We start from the raw sequence: 15,136 nt of genomic DNA, 5'->3' as shown, positions 1-15,136 counted from the left end.
ACCCAGGACAGAAGTTGAATTTTTCAAAAGGATCACATTAGTATTTAGAGAAAAAAAAAAGACTATCTTATCATGGCCCTATTCTCCAACAATTTCCAATCCAATGGAAACTTGGACTCCATCCTTGGGCACCTTATCTGTGACAGCTCAAAATCTATGATACTAATGGTTCTATCACCATGAACAAGGCACTTAATGTCTCTGAATATCAGTTTCTATACCACGATCAACTGGAAATTGTCCTCCTCCCAATAACCTGCCACACAGCATTGCTGTGAATTTTAACTACTGTAGATGTGGAATAGTAGAGAAAAAAATATGGTGGAAGTAGGGCACGGTTCAAATCATGGCTCTGCTGTTTACCACCTGTGTTATGTTGGGCATGTCCTCTCACTTCTCTGAGTGCAGTTTGCACAATGAGACACTTGGACTATATGGCTTCCAGCTGGAAGTTGTCTTTTCCTTCTTAAATTTCTTATGGTTTTTTTTTTTTTTTCTGGATCCCTTCTCTGCACTTAGTGTACTCTCATATTGTAATTATTTGCAGAAATGACTTATCTTTCCAGAAGACTGCTAGAACTTTGCGGGCAAGGTTCTTGGTGTCCCCTGAAGCACACACTAGGTTTTGGACATAGTAGGTGCTGAATAAAATGTCTGTCGCAAGAGGCCTTTCACAGTAGCCTCACCTCTACCTCTAGTTCCTTCTCTCTGAGACTGCCTCCCATTTATGCTCTATCTAGTATGTATGTATGTGATTCTTTCTATGTCATTTCCTCCATTAGAATGCGAGCTCCTTGAGGGTCATATTTTATTTTTTTTACTTTCTTTGTATATCTCTATACTTAGCACAATGCTTGGTGCATTGTAAAACCTAAAATAAATCTTGTTACTGGTTTTTGAATTGAAATCGTAAGTCATAAGGTAAAAGCTTTAGCACCTACCCCACAGGGTGTTCGTCACAGAAACAAATGAGATAATATTTGTAAAGTGCTTAGTACAAGTTGTGATATATGACTGTGATGGAATATTATTATGATTTAGAAATGACAAGAAGGATCTTCAAAAAACTTGGAAAGACTTATATGCTCTGACGCAAAATGAAGTAAACAGAACCAGGAGAATGTTGCACACAGCAATATAGTGTGATGAAGAACTGGGAATGACTCAGTTATTCTCAGCAATATAATGATCCAGACAAGCCCAAAGGATTTAAGATGAAGTACTACCTGAATACAGAATGAAGCATGCTGTTTTTTTCTTTCTTTTTCTTTTCTTTTTTCTAATTTATTTATTTATTTTTACTTTTTAACATTCATTTCCACAAGATTTTGAGTTCCAAATTTTCTCCCCATATCTCCCCTCTGTCCAGCTCAACATAGCATGCATCTAGATTACCCCTTCCCCCAATCTGCCCTCCCTTCTATCACACCCCTTCCTTCTTTTATCCCCATCCCCTCTATTTTCTTGGAGGACAAGATAGATTTCTATACCACACTGCCTGTATATCTTATTTCCCAGGTGCATGTAAAAACAATTTTTAACATTCATTTTTAAAACTGAGTTCCTCCTTTCCTTCCTCCCCACCTATCCTCACTGAGAAGGCAAGCAATTCAATATAGGTTATACATGTGTAGTCATGCAAAAGACTTCCATAAAAGTCATGGTGTGGAAGATTAGCTATATTTCCTTCCATCCTAAACTGTCCCTCATTTATTCTATTCTCTCTTTTGACCCTAACCCTCCTCAGAAGTACTTACTTCTAATTACAACCTCCTCCTATTTGTCCTCCCTTCTATCATCCTCCTGCCCCTAGATTATCTCCTTCTCCCCCATTTTCCTGTAGTGTAAGATAGAGTCTCATAGGAAATTGAGTATGTATGTTATTTCCTCCTTAAGCCAAATGTGAAGAGAGTAAGTTTCACTTTTTCCCTTTCATCTCCTCTCTCTTCTCTTTCATTGAAAAAGCTATTTCTTCCCTCTTTTATGTGAGACATAATTTTCACCATTCCATTTTCCCCCTTCTCCTCCCAATATATTCCTGTCTCACCCTTAAATTTTTATTTTTTTAGATATCATCCGTTCCTATTCAACTTGTCCTGTGCCCTCTGTCTATATGTATATAATTCCTCCAACTAAGCAAATACTGGGAAAAGTCTTAAGAGTTACAAATATTATCTTTCCATGTAGGAATGTAAACAGTTCAACTTTAGTAAGTCTCTTATGATTTCTCTTTCCTGTTTACCTTTTCATGCTTCTCTTGATTCTTGCATTTGAAAATCAAATTTTCTGCTCAGTTCTGGTCTTTTCATCAAGAATGCTTGAAAGTCCTCTATTTCATTGAATGATCATTTTTTCCCCAGAAATATTATACTCGGCTTTGCTGGGTGGTGATTCTTGGTTTTAATCCTAGTTCCCTTGACTTCTGGAATATCATATTCTAAGTCCTGTGATCCCTTAATGTAGAAACTATTAGATCTTGTGTTATCCTGTTTGTATTTCTACAAAACTCAAATGGTTTCTTTCTGGCTGCTTGCAATATTTTCTACTTGACCTGAGAGTTCTGGAATTTGGCTACAATATCCCTAAGAGTTTTCCTTCTGGGATCCCTTTCAGGAGGCCATTAGTGGATTGTTTCAATATTTATTTTGCCCTCTGGTTCTAGAATATCAGGGCAGTTTTCCTTGATAATTCCTTGAAAGATGATGTCTAGGCTTTTTTTTTGATCATGGCTTTCAGGTAATCCCATAATTTTTAAATGGTCTCTCCTGGATCTATTTACCAGGTCAGTTGTTTTTCCAATAAGATATTTCACTCTGTCTGCTGTTTGTTCATTCTTTTGGTTTTGTTTTATAATTTCTTGATTTTTCATAGTCATTAGCTTCCATCTGCTCCATTCTAATCTTCCTTCCTTTCTTCCTTCCTTCCTTTCTTTCTTTCTTTCTTCCTTCCTTCCTTTCTTTCCTTCCTCCTGCCTTCCTACCTTCCTTTCTTCCTTCCCTCCCTCCCTCCTTCCCTTCTTTCTTTCTTTCTCGTCCATTCTTTCTTTTTTATTTTATTCAATATAACAATTTTAAATGATGGGCTTTCCTTTAGTTCCCAGTAATTTTTTGTACATATAGACCTTTTCTCCAACTTCTTTCATGTTTTTGGGGGTATAGGTCTAGTGTGGTATAGCAGAGTGAACTTGCAATGTAAACTTTCATCCCTTTCCAAACTTCTTCCTCATTACTCTCTTCTAAGCATTTGGTGAGCTGATCAGAAAAGCCTACTTACTGCCTTATACACATGATAGTCCCTCCATTTCCTGCCTTTTAATCTTTTCACCAACTTTGCTCCATGGTGCTCTTCAAGTCTTGGAATCCCATGGTAACATTCAAGATTCAGCTCATATACCACCTTCTCTGTGAAGACTTTCTTTATCCTTCCCTCACACCCCAGCTATGAGTACACACCATCCCCAAGCTACCCTTTATTCATTTTGTTTTGATTCTCCATATAAAGTATTTCAAGCTGTAAATGATTAAAGACTGCTCTTTGGGATAGTCTAAAAATTCATAGAAGCACATCTTATCATTCAAATATATACTTCTTGATGACAAGAACTGTTTTGGTTTGGTTGTAGCATCCCCAGAGGGCTTGGCATATAGTAAGTACTTAATAGATTCTTGTTGAATGTATGTAGTCGGTGCTTAATGTATGCTTATTCAATTCACTTGAAATTGATGGTGATGGCAATGTTGTTGAGTAAAATAATGTGGTATTTCTCAACAAGTGGTTTTTCCAGTCAATAAATAAAACTGTATTTGTTGAGCACATAATATATGCCCATTTCTGTGCCAGGCATATGTGGTAGTTACTTGATGTCACTGATAAACACAAAGTCTCTATTTGTTTAGACTCATTCTTATATCAAACTCTGTCTTCTAAAACAAGACATGTAAAAGAACCAGGCTGAGAAGACATGGTAAATTATGGTACCGATTATATTGGAAAGCTTTCTCGTATGATAAGATACTTATTTGACAAGAGGAATTGGGATTGATTTTAAACAGTCTGAGGTAATTGAGTTTAGTTCTACCCAAAGTCAGAAAAAATGAATTTGAGATCTTTACAAGAACCTGCTCATTCTTAATTTTAATATTAAGTGATTGACTTACCCTAGGGCCAGGTGGACCTGAATCTCCTGTGTGACCCTTGAATCCCTAGAAGAAAAAGAATTAAGATTTTCAGGAAAAATTTCCTTAAGAGGGAGAAATTCTCAGAGTATATATGTGGACAACATGGTATTACATGGTAGGTTACATTCTTACTCTTATCCTTGGCCCAATTTTGTTAGTCATTTTAAACCAGTCCACCATACTGCCTCTTCATGTACTAGCCTCATCTGTTTCCCTTCTCCAGGGTAGGTAGTAATAGAAGCTCTCAGGACAAAGGATCAGTGCCTTAGAACAAAGGCACCATGGGGCAATACACAACCCTGCCCTATCTCTTTATAATCATGGTGGAGGTCAGTTGCCTCTGCAAGGCATGCGCGTGCACACACACACACAACACAACACACACACTCATGGGGTAGAAGAATGTAGGACAAACATCTGAATGTTTGAAGTAGCCCAATCTTTCTCCCCTTTGCTCTGACACTCTTCTACTAGATCCCAGACTCTAAAAGTAGAATGTGAAAGGTTTCTCTATAAAGCAAGGAGACTTGAAAAGAGATAAGCAACAATGATTAGATCTCATCTTATTGGCTTATCCAGATATAAAATAAAATAAGGATTTCAAAGGAAGTCGTTGGAGAATATGACCCCTTAAATGCCTTCCAGCGCTCAGTCTATCCTAGGATTTCTCTGTTTTTATTCTTTCAATAGCTCCTTGGTCACAGAATGATGATGATGATGATGATGATGATGACAATAACAATTATAATAGCTAACATTTATATAGGGACATATATATTTATATTGAGTTCAAATCTGGCCTTGGATATTTACTAGCTGTATGACCCTGAGTGAGTCACTTAACACAGTCTGCCTCAGTTTCCTCAACTGCAAAATGAGCTGGAGAAGAAAATGGCAAAACCACTCCAGTATCATTGCCAAAAAAACCCCAAATGAGGTCATTTAGAGTGGGACACAAATGAAACAACTGAACAAGAAAAAGTATTTATCTAGCCAGGTGGTATAGTGGATATAGTACTAGACCTGAAGTTAGAAAGCCCTGAATTCAAATCAGGCCTCAGATTCTTACTAGCTATGTGACCCTGGACAAGTCACTTAACCTCTATTTACCTCAGTTTCCTCAACTGTAAAATGGTAATAATAATAATACCTGCCTCACTGGTTTGTTGTAAGGATCAGATGGAACAATAATAGTTAAACACTTTGCACAATGCTTTATAAATGTTAGATATCACCACCACCATCATCATCATCATCATCATCATCATCTTCTCATTTGGTTCTTACAATAATCCTGTGATGGAGGTACAACTAGTATCCCTGTTTCACAAATGAAGACACTCAGGCCCACAGGAGTTAAATGATTTGCCCATGGGCACATAGCTAGTAAGTGCCTAAGACAGGATTTGAACACAAGTCTTCCTGACTCAAAGTTCAATGCTCTATCCATTGCACCACCTAGCTGTTTAACTAGTGGTATGACCTTGGGCATATCCATTTGCTGCTTTGGGCTGAAGTTTTCTTACTTGTCAAGTGAAGAAACTGGATTAAATATGTTTGAGATCTATTCCACACCTAAATTTTGAAGATGGTATGACCTTGACTCTAAGATGCTATGAGCTCTGGCCTTGACAAACTACTTGCTGCAAACATCTTCTGTCTCCAAGTCTCTGTTCTCATTCCCAAAATCTTGACTGTAACCCTGAAGCTATGGAATTACATGTGCTGATGGAAACCATTCATTCTATTATTCATAAACAGACATAGCTATCAAGATAAGATAAATGTGATGTCATGTTATACATGTACTTAGAATGAGGAATAGAATTTTCCACATCCTTCCCTCTCCTCATGTAAACTCATGGTGTTGCTCAAAATATTTATCTATATCCAATTTCCAACTTGCCATTCAGAGAATAAAGCTTATTTTGTCATTAAGTGATAGAGTCTACCAGTGACACTCAATGTGTCAAATAAGATTTATCATAGAAAAAATATTTTGTTACTTACAGGTAGTCCTCTGGCACCATCTTGTCCTGGAAGGCCTGGTTCTCCTGAAGGACCCTGAAGGGACAAGAGAAAGAAGGAGGAGAGAAAGGCATTCATACCATAGCATTTATAAACTCTTTTGCTTCTATGGTGACTGGGATAAACCATCCTCATCAGTAAGAGCATCACCATGTATCTCTGCCCATTGAAATTCTTTCTTCTTCGTAGGCTCAGTTTAGGTGCAAGTCTCTATCTTGAAACCTCTTACCCCCAAAGTCAGAAATGATCTTTCCCTCTATTAATCTCTTATTCCTCTGTGTTTGACCTTCCCAATAGCACTTTAGCAAAATTTAACTTATATTACAGTTATCTGCACCTCCCATCTCATTAGACTGTGAGTCTTTTGAGGTTCTGAGTTGACTTTCATTTTTACATTTCAGCTGCCTAGTACAGTGTTCTGTACGTTAGTAGGCACTTAACACATGACTTTTGATCAAAATAAAGATCTTTCCTCTATTACTGCCCCATATTTACTAAATACAATACAAAATAACTAGCCAGCGCCTGTCCTTGTACGCATTTCATGCTCTCCTTCCTTCATTCCCTTGCTCACCTCATTCTTTGATCTGTAATGCCCTTTATTCCTATTTCCCATCTTTAAATTTCTGACTCAAAATCTGCTCAGTAAAACCTTCCCTGATCCCCTTAGAATTCATCTTTCCCTTCTAGGCCCTGATTAGTGTGAATAACGAATTTCATGAAGTGATTGAATGCATTTGAATTTGCACTATTAGAAGTTATAATTATGAAAAATATGGTAACAGGTTCCAGCCCAATGGAAAATGCAGTCTGAATTCCAAAAATGCTACCACCTAACAGATTCATTATGCACACTTTTGGTCATAGTTGTTCAGTCACTTCAATCATATCTGATGCTTAGTGATCACTTTGGGGTTTTCTTGGCAAAGATAATGTAGTGGTTTGCCATTTCCTTCTCCAGTTCATTTTACAGATGAGAAAACTGAGCCAAACAGGGTTAAGTGACTTGCCCAAGGTCACACAGTTAGTAAGCATCTGAGGCCAGACTTGAACTCATGAAGATGAGTCTTCCTGACTCCAGACTTGGTGCTTTATCCACTATACCACCTAGCTGCCATTATGCACACGAACCAGGACCTTAATGATCTCCATGCTCTCTTCTACTTGTATAGTAATAAAGCAATTTGTTTTCTTGGAAACATGTATTTATTAAGCATCTATTATGTGACAGGTAAGAACTTTACAATTATTGTCTTGTTTGATTCTTACAGCAACTCTAGGAGAGCAGTGTTATTATTATCCCAACTTTATAGATGTGGACATCAAGGCAGATAGAGGCTAAATGACTTGCCCAGGGTCACAAAGCTTTTTATTTAGTTTGTTAAATATTTCTTAATTACATTTTAATCTAGTTTGGGTCACACTTAGGAGTTTTGCTAGTTTCATGCAGCCTTCAGGCTCTAAGTTTGACACCTCTAACCTAGCAAAATTATTTAACATTTGAGGCCAGATTTGTATTTTAAAGCCAGATTTAAATTCAGGTCTTCCTGACCCCAGGTCCAGTGCTTTATTCACCAAACCACCTACTGTCTCTAATAAGGCATTTAACTTTTCTCATCCTCAGTTTCCTCCACTTTAAAATAAGTGGGAAAGGCAAAAGTTTGGATTATATGATTTCAAAAGTATCTTCCAACTCCCAGCTCTTATGAGTCTCTTTGGTATTTGTTCATTTTGTATTCAATAGTTTCACAGGGAGAGTGGGGTATATATGCCAATGTGGCAAATACGACCTAGTCAGAGAATCGTGGAATGTCAGAGATCAAATGGACCTCTAGTCTAAGCTACTGCTGAGCAGAAATCCCCTTCACAAAACTCCCAACAACCAAGCATACTAGTTTTACTTAAGTAGCTCCAGTGAGACCTATTGCCACATAATTCAGTTACTTACAGGTTCTCCAGGGGGGCCTGGCTTTCCATCTTTACCTTCCTTCCCTTCTTCACCCTGTAAATGAAACAAAGAGGTTAGCATCTCAAAGAACAAGGGAAGAAGGGATGCATGACATAATGTTAGACCTGAAAAAAAGTTCAAAGGATGTCTTGTAAGCTGTAGATGAATCTTAACCCTACAGGAATCAAAACACTTCTCTGAACATCAGTTTCCCCATCTGTAATAGGAATAATAACAATAATAGTACCTAATTCACAGGGTTGTTTTGAGAATCAAATGAGATGATGTGTGTAAAGTGCCTCTTAAACCTTAATACTCTGCATTATTACAAATAGCTTAATACTCTGAGCTATTATGAAAAAGAAAAGAAAAAGGGAGAAGAGAGAAGGGAGAGGTAGTACGGGGAAATTTTTTTCACATAAAGGAAGAAATTTTATAGTAGAGGGGAAAATGGAGGGCGGGGGTTGGTGCACAATGTTTAAACCTCATTCTCATTGAAATTGCTTCAAAAAGGGAAGACTATGTATATATACACACAATTTTGTAAAGAAATACATCTTATCCCATGAGGACACAGGAAGAGAAGTGGATAAAAGGTATGGGGGGAGGGAAATAAAGAGGAGGACAGATTTGGGGGGCAGTAGTCTGAAGCAAGACAGACTTTTGAAGAGGGAAAGAATAAAAAGAGGGAGAAAGATAAACAGAGGAAAATGTGTTAGAGAAGAAACCAACAGTTAAGCGATCATAACTGTAAATGTGAACGAGATGAACTAACCAACAGGATGGAAGCAGAGAGCAGTGTGGATTAGAAAGCAAAATCCAACAATTATGTTGCATACGAGAGACATACTTGGGACAGAAAGACACACACAGAGTTGAAATGAAAGGCTGGAACAGAGTCTTTCATGCTTCAGGTGAAGTGAAGACGGAAGGACAAAGCAAAAGCAAAAAATAGACCTCATTGAAGGAGGCAATCAGGGAAATTATATTTTCTGAAAGGTACCACAGACAATGAAATTATACCCAAAAGTTTTACACAAGTTTCTCTGACAAAGGCCTCATTTCTCAAATATATAGGTAGCCGAGCCAAATTTGGGGGCAGTAAGGAGGAGGTGGAGGATACAACGCTGGTCTTGGAATCAGGAAGGCTTATCTTCCTGAGTTCAAATATAGCTTCACACATGTACTAGCTGTATGATCCTAGGCAGGTCACTTAACCTTGTTTGCCTCCATTTCCTCATCTGTTAAATAAACTGGAGAAGGAAATGGCAAACCACTCCAGTATTTTCGTGAGGAATACCCCAAATGAGGTTTCACAAATGTGGAAATGGGCTCATGATGAGTTAGATATGACTGAAATGACTGAACAGCAACAGAATCAAATTTATAAAAAAAAATAAAAACCATTCCAATTGGAATGGCTTTATTTAAATTTTTAATAAATTGTTGATAAATTTGGTAAATTATCAAAATATATATGAACAGGCAGTTTTCAGAAGAAGAAATCAAAGCTGTCTATAGTCATATGAAAATATGCCCTCAATCACTATTGATTACAGAACTCTATGACACCATTTCACACTTATCATAAATGACAAATGCTAGACTGCATGAGGGAAAATAGGTACATTATGGTGCAGTAGTGAATTGATCCAACCATTCTAGAGAACAATCTGGAACTATGCCCAAAGGGTTATAAAGCTTCACATACCGTTTGACCCACAAATACAATTACTAGGTATTTGCCCCAAAGAGAAAGGAAAGGGACTAATATGTACAAAATTATTTATAGCAGCTCTTATCATGGTGGCAGTGTTGGAAATTGAGGGGTTGCTCATCAATTGGGGAATAGCTTAATAAATTACGGTATAGGATTGGGACGGAGTATTATTGTGCTATAAGAAATGACAAGGGGGCTGCTTTCAGAACAAACAAAACAAAACAAAACATGGCAAGACCTAGAAGAACTGATGTGACGCAAAGTCAAATGAGAAGAACTGGGAGTTCATGGTGCACAGTAACAACAATGTTGTAATGATGATCAACTGTGAAAGACTTGGCTACTCTGATCAATGCAGTGATCCAACACAATTCTAAAGGACTCATAACAAAAAAAAAAAGGTCTATCCACCTCCAGAGAGAGAACTGATGAACTCTGAATGCAAACTTAAACAGAATTTTCTTGCTTTATTTTTTTGCTTCTTTTTTGGCAGTATTGCTAATATGGAAATATATTTTTGCATGATTTCACACGTGTAATTTTTTAAAAGTTAATTTGTTTTCACTTTTCAACAATCACTGCCATAAGTTTTAAATTTTCTCCCCCTTCCTCTTCCCTCCCTCCCCAAGATGGCATGCAATCTTACATGAGTTCTACACATACATTCTTATTAAACACATTTTCACATTAGTTATGTTGCATGGAAGAATTAAAATGAATGGAAGAAACTATGAGAAAAAAATATACCAAAACAAAACATAACACAATAATAGTCTGCTTCATTCTGTGTTCTGATTCCATAGTTCTTTCTCTTTATGTGGATGGCACTTTTCTTCAAGAGTTCTTTGGGAATGTTTTAGGTCTTTGGACTGCTGTGAAGGGCTAAGTCTATCAGAAACAGTCCTTGCACACTGTGGCTGTTACTGTGTACAATATTCTCCTGCTTCTGCTCACTTCTCTCAGCATCAGTTCATATAAGTCCTTCTAGGCCTCTCTGAAGTTCTCCTGTTCATCATTTCTTACAGCACAATAGTATTCCGTTACATCCATATACCACAACTTATTCAGCCATTTCCCAATTGATAGTCATTCCCTTGATTTCCAGTTCTTGGCCACCACAAAGAGTGATGATATAAATATTTTTGTACATGTGGGACCTTTTCTTATTTTTTGCACAAACAAACCCAATGCAACCAAGATTAAGAGGGAAGCAGAAAACTGGGAAAGAATTTTTGCAACTAGTATCTGTGATAAAGGCCCCATTTCTGAAATATATAGGGAAATAACTCAAATTTACAAGAATACAAGTCATTCCTCACTTGATAAATGGTCAAAGAATATGAACAAGCAATTTTCAGAGGAAAAAATTAAAGATATCTATAGTCATATGAAAACATGTTCTAAATCACTATTGATTAGAGAGATGCAAATCAAAACAACTCTGAGGTACCACATCACACCTATCAGATTGGCTAACATGACAAAACAGGAAGATGATAAATGTTGGAGAAGTTGTGGGAGAGTTGGAACACTGATGCATTGTTGGTGGAGCTGTGAGCTGATCCAACCATTCTGGATTTGGAACTATGCCCAAAGGACTACAAAAATGTATATCCTTTGACCCAGTAATATGGCCTCTAGGACTGTATCCCAAAGAGATCATAAAAGTGGGAAAAGGTCCCACATACACATGTGTAATTAATATCATGTTGTTTCCCTTCTAACTGAGTTTGGGAAGAGTGAGAAGGGAGAGAATTTGTAACTCAAATTATTAAAAAAATGTTAAAAATAAATTCAAGCAAATTTTTTAAAAAAGAAAAAAAGAAAATGAGGGGAAAGTTGAAAAGATGTATCTTTCCTTTTTACCCCTACCCCCTAGCCCTCACCCAGATCCATGTGCCTGGTTCTGTTTATTTATATCAATACTAGAATTTCAACTGTGATTCCACAATTTACCTGATATTTGACTAATGTTCACAAGGATGGGGAACAATCTGGCAGTTGGGATGGAACATAACACATCATGACCATAAAGCAACATTTAGGGAAAGTTAGGAGACACAGGAAATGAACTACAAAGATTCCTAGTTAGTATCAATCTTCAGCTTTCAAATATAACCACTGATTTGTTTTATTTGAGGTTCACTTTTGTTTTTAAATAGCATCCATTACCACCCACTAAGACTAGTAAGCTTGGATTTTGCAGGTATGTTTAAAAGCAATAAGGACCTATTACAATAATAGTGATATATACTGATATGGCACTTTTAAGAGGCACAAAGTTTTTTTTAAAATAGATATTACTATATTGTTTCTCACAGTATGAGAAATGGTATATAGGTTGTTAAGGTATTGTTATTATCACTATTATTCAGACTTAAGGTGACTTATCCAAGGTCACAAAGTAAGCAAGTGGTCAAGCCAGGACTCAAATCAGTCTTTTGAATCCAAAATCAGTGTTCGTTGGTGCATCATCCTAATACCTACAAGTTCTGGGTTCAGTCAATATTTTCAAGGAATGAAAGTGTTCAGCAAAGGCAAGCACTAACAAGTGCTTGCTAATAAAAAAAATTATCCTTTATAACAGAATGACCAACAGAGCACTAATTAATATATAGATACCACTTCTATAGTGCAGTAAGTTGTGCAAAGCATTGTACATAGGTAAACTCATTTGACCCTTGCCATTACCCCATGATGTAAGTGCTAATTATTAACCCCATGATGTAGGTGCTAATTATTATCCCTGTTTTACAGATGAGGAAACCGAGGTTGAGAAAGGTTATGTGATTTGCTCTGGGTCACAGAGCTAGTAAGCAAGATTTGAATTAAAGTCTTCCTGGCTCCATCCTCTGTGCCACTAGCTTCTCCAAATTAATACCAATTAATAATTGCCTCTTGAATTAAACTTAAAGATTTGCTAAATGTGTGGAAAAGGTAATTTCACATGATTCTCCTTAAGATAGCACTTTAAGATGTTTATTATATTTGTTACTATTCCCATTTTACAGATGAGGAAACTGAGGGGAGGTTAACTGACTTGCCTGTGGTCATGCGACTAGAAGATTCAGAGGTGTATGACTGAGGAATCTTCTAATAGCTGTTTCTTCCTTCCCTGTCCACCTCCTGTGTTTGAGGTCATGCATGTACTCCCCACCTTCCTCTGCCTTACAGAATCCCTCTCCTCATTCTTCAAGATGCAGAACCTTCCTTGACTCACTGCATTGTTACAATCTTTCATTTGTCTGTCTGTCTGTCTGTCTATCTATCTATAATTTTCAACATTCACTTCCGTAAGATTTTGAGTTCCAAATTTTCTCCCCATCTCTCTCCTCCCCCCCAAAGAGAGATATAGGCTCTACATATACATTTATATTGAACCTATTTTCACATTAGTCATGTTGTAAAGAAGACTTAGAACCAATGAGAGAAACCAAGGCAAAGAAGAAACGAGAGCGAGAGCGAGAGCGAGAGCGAGAGCGAGAGCGAGAGAGAGAGAGAGAGAGAGAGAGAGAGAGAGAGGGAACGAGAGGGGGGAGAGAGCAAACAATATGCTTCCATCTGCATTCAAACTCTATAGCTATTTTTCTGGATGTGGACATCATTTTCCATCATGGAGTTGTCTTGGATCCTTGCATTGCTAAGAAGAGCTAAGTCTATCAAAGTTAGTCATCACACTTGTAATTGTTACTTTGAACAATGTTCTCCTGGTTCTGTTCACTTCACTCAGCATCAGTTCATTAGTCTTTGCAGTGTTTTTTTTGCAGGTTTCCCCCCCCTGAAATCTGCCTGCTCATTATTTCTTATGGAACAACAGTATTCCACTACATTCATATACCACCACTTGTTCAGCCATTCCCCACCGGTTGGGCATTTTCTAAACTTCCAATTCTTTGTCACCAAATCTTTCATTTAACTACCTTATATTTATCTTTCTCTCTTTTTTCTTATGCTATATAAGCTAATACACATAATTGTTATTACCCTATTAGAAAATCAGCTCCTTGAAAGCAAGGATTGTTTCACCCTGTCTTTGTATTTTCAGGACCTAGCACAGTGTTGGATACATAGGTAGAGTTTCAGCACAGTTTGTTAGTTGATTCACTGACTTTAGTCCAACTTAAATCTTTGGATGTTTTATACAATTCAGGAAAATAGATTCACACATGTCATCTTGTTTTAAGTTTATGATAGTCACCTACTCACAGGACTACAGAAGGAAGCTTGGTGGCCACAGTGGATGGAGCACTGGACCACAAGACCCAGAGGGATTCTGTTGTGAAACATATATTGGCATATTAAACAGTGCTATGGATTGGGGGAAAGAGTCTGCAGAATGCAAAGGATATCTGACACTTAAGTCATCTGTTCCTAATCTGATTCATTTCAATAACCCCTTTTCATATATCAGACTTAAATAATGTCAGCTGGTGATTTTTCATGATTGTTTTTTTCTTGTTTAATATTTATTCTTTGTGATAATGAAGGTTCTCTGGGATAAAGTAGGGATACAGGAAGAATTTTCTGGGAAAATAGGTGATTTGAAAACAAAAAAATATCAATAAAAACATTTTTTAAATTAACTCGCTTAGTGTTGGTAGAAGCACCTTATGGAAATTCACATTTGCCAACCAGACTTCGATCGGATAGTTTTAATGTATCTCTGAAGATATCTAGGGACTGAATGCTCCCCCAGCACAGTGGTAAACACACTAATATTGATTTTTTTTCAATTAAAAGTTTGCTTTCCAAAACTTTTCCTGAATGCATGAGGGCAAAGACAGAGGGGCTAGAAGAGTGATAAGTAAAGGAGAGCATGAACAATGGTGAAATTGACAAAAACATTTCTCCAGCAGGAGTGGGCACAGATTTCCCATCAAAGCCAGCATGAAGCACTTAGAGAAACAGCCACATTGTAATCTATGACCCCAGAGCATCACAGAGGCTATCAGTTGAGTGGATTATGAGGAAGGCAGTTTTGTTGTGTTTAATAAAGTCCTTGCAGATTTGCACCTATGGGTCTACGTTTACCATATAATATGCTCATCCATTCATCAAGCATTTATTTAGTGGGCAAAATATTGTGTTAGGTGATGGATCAGTTATAAATATGAATAAAAATGATCCTTAGTCTTAAGAAACTTAAAATTGAGCAGATAAGAGGATTTCAAGGTTAAGCTAAAGGATATGTTATTTTTTTTTCTTTTTGGGGGTAATACTATTGAGAAAGTCATATGGAGGATCTATGAAACAAGGTACATG

The 15,136-nt window shown here is 37.1% G+C and overlaps 1 protein-coding gene across 1 annotated transcript in view; it reads right to left on the bottom strand.

Annotated features, from left to right (window-relative positions):
- The window catches only part of COL22A1 (collagen type XXII alpha 1 chain), a 627,027-nt gene that overhangs the window by 38,645 nt on the left and 573,246 nt on the right, over window positions 1-15,136 (bottom strand). Inside the window, exons 52-54 of the mRNA XM_072602989.1 lie at window positions 8,155-8,208; window positions 6,189-6,242; window positions 4,158-4,202 (exon numbers count right to left, since the gene is read on the bottom strand). Coding sequence (XP_072459090.1) covers window positions 4,158-4,202; window positions 6,189-6,242; window positions 8,155-8,208 — 153 coding nt within the window. The remainder of the gene's footprint in view (window positions 1-4,157; window positions 4,203-6,188; window positions 6,243-8,154; window positions 8,209-15,136) is intronic.

Source organism: Notamacropus eugenii, chromosome 4, assembly GCF_028372415.1.
Source record: "Notamacropus eugenii isolate mMacEug1 chromosome 4, mMacEug1.pri_v2, whole genome shotgun sequence".
Taxonomy (NCBI): domain Eukaryota; kingdom Metazoa; phylum Chordata; class Mammalia; order Diprotodontia; family Macropodidae; genus Notamacropus; species Notamacropus eugenii.
Note: the sequence above shows the minus strand (reverse complement) of the source record. Positions and strands in the feature narration are given on the sequence as shown.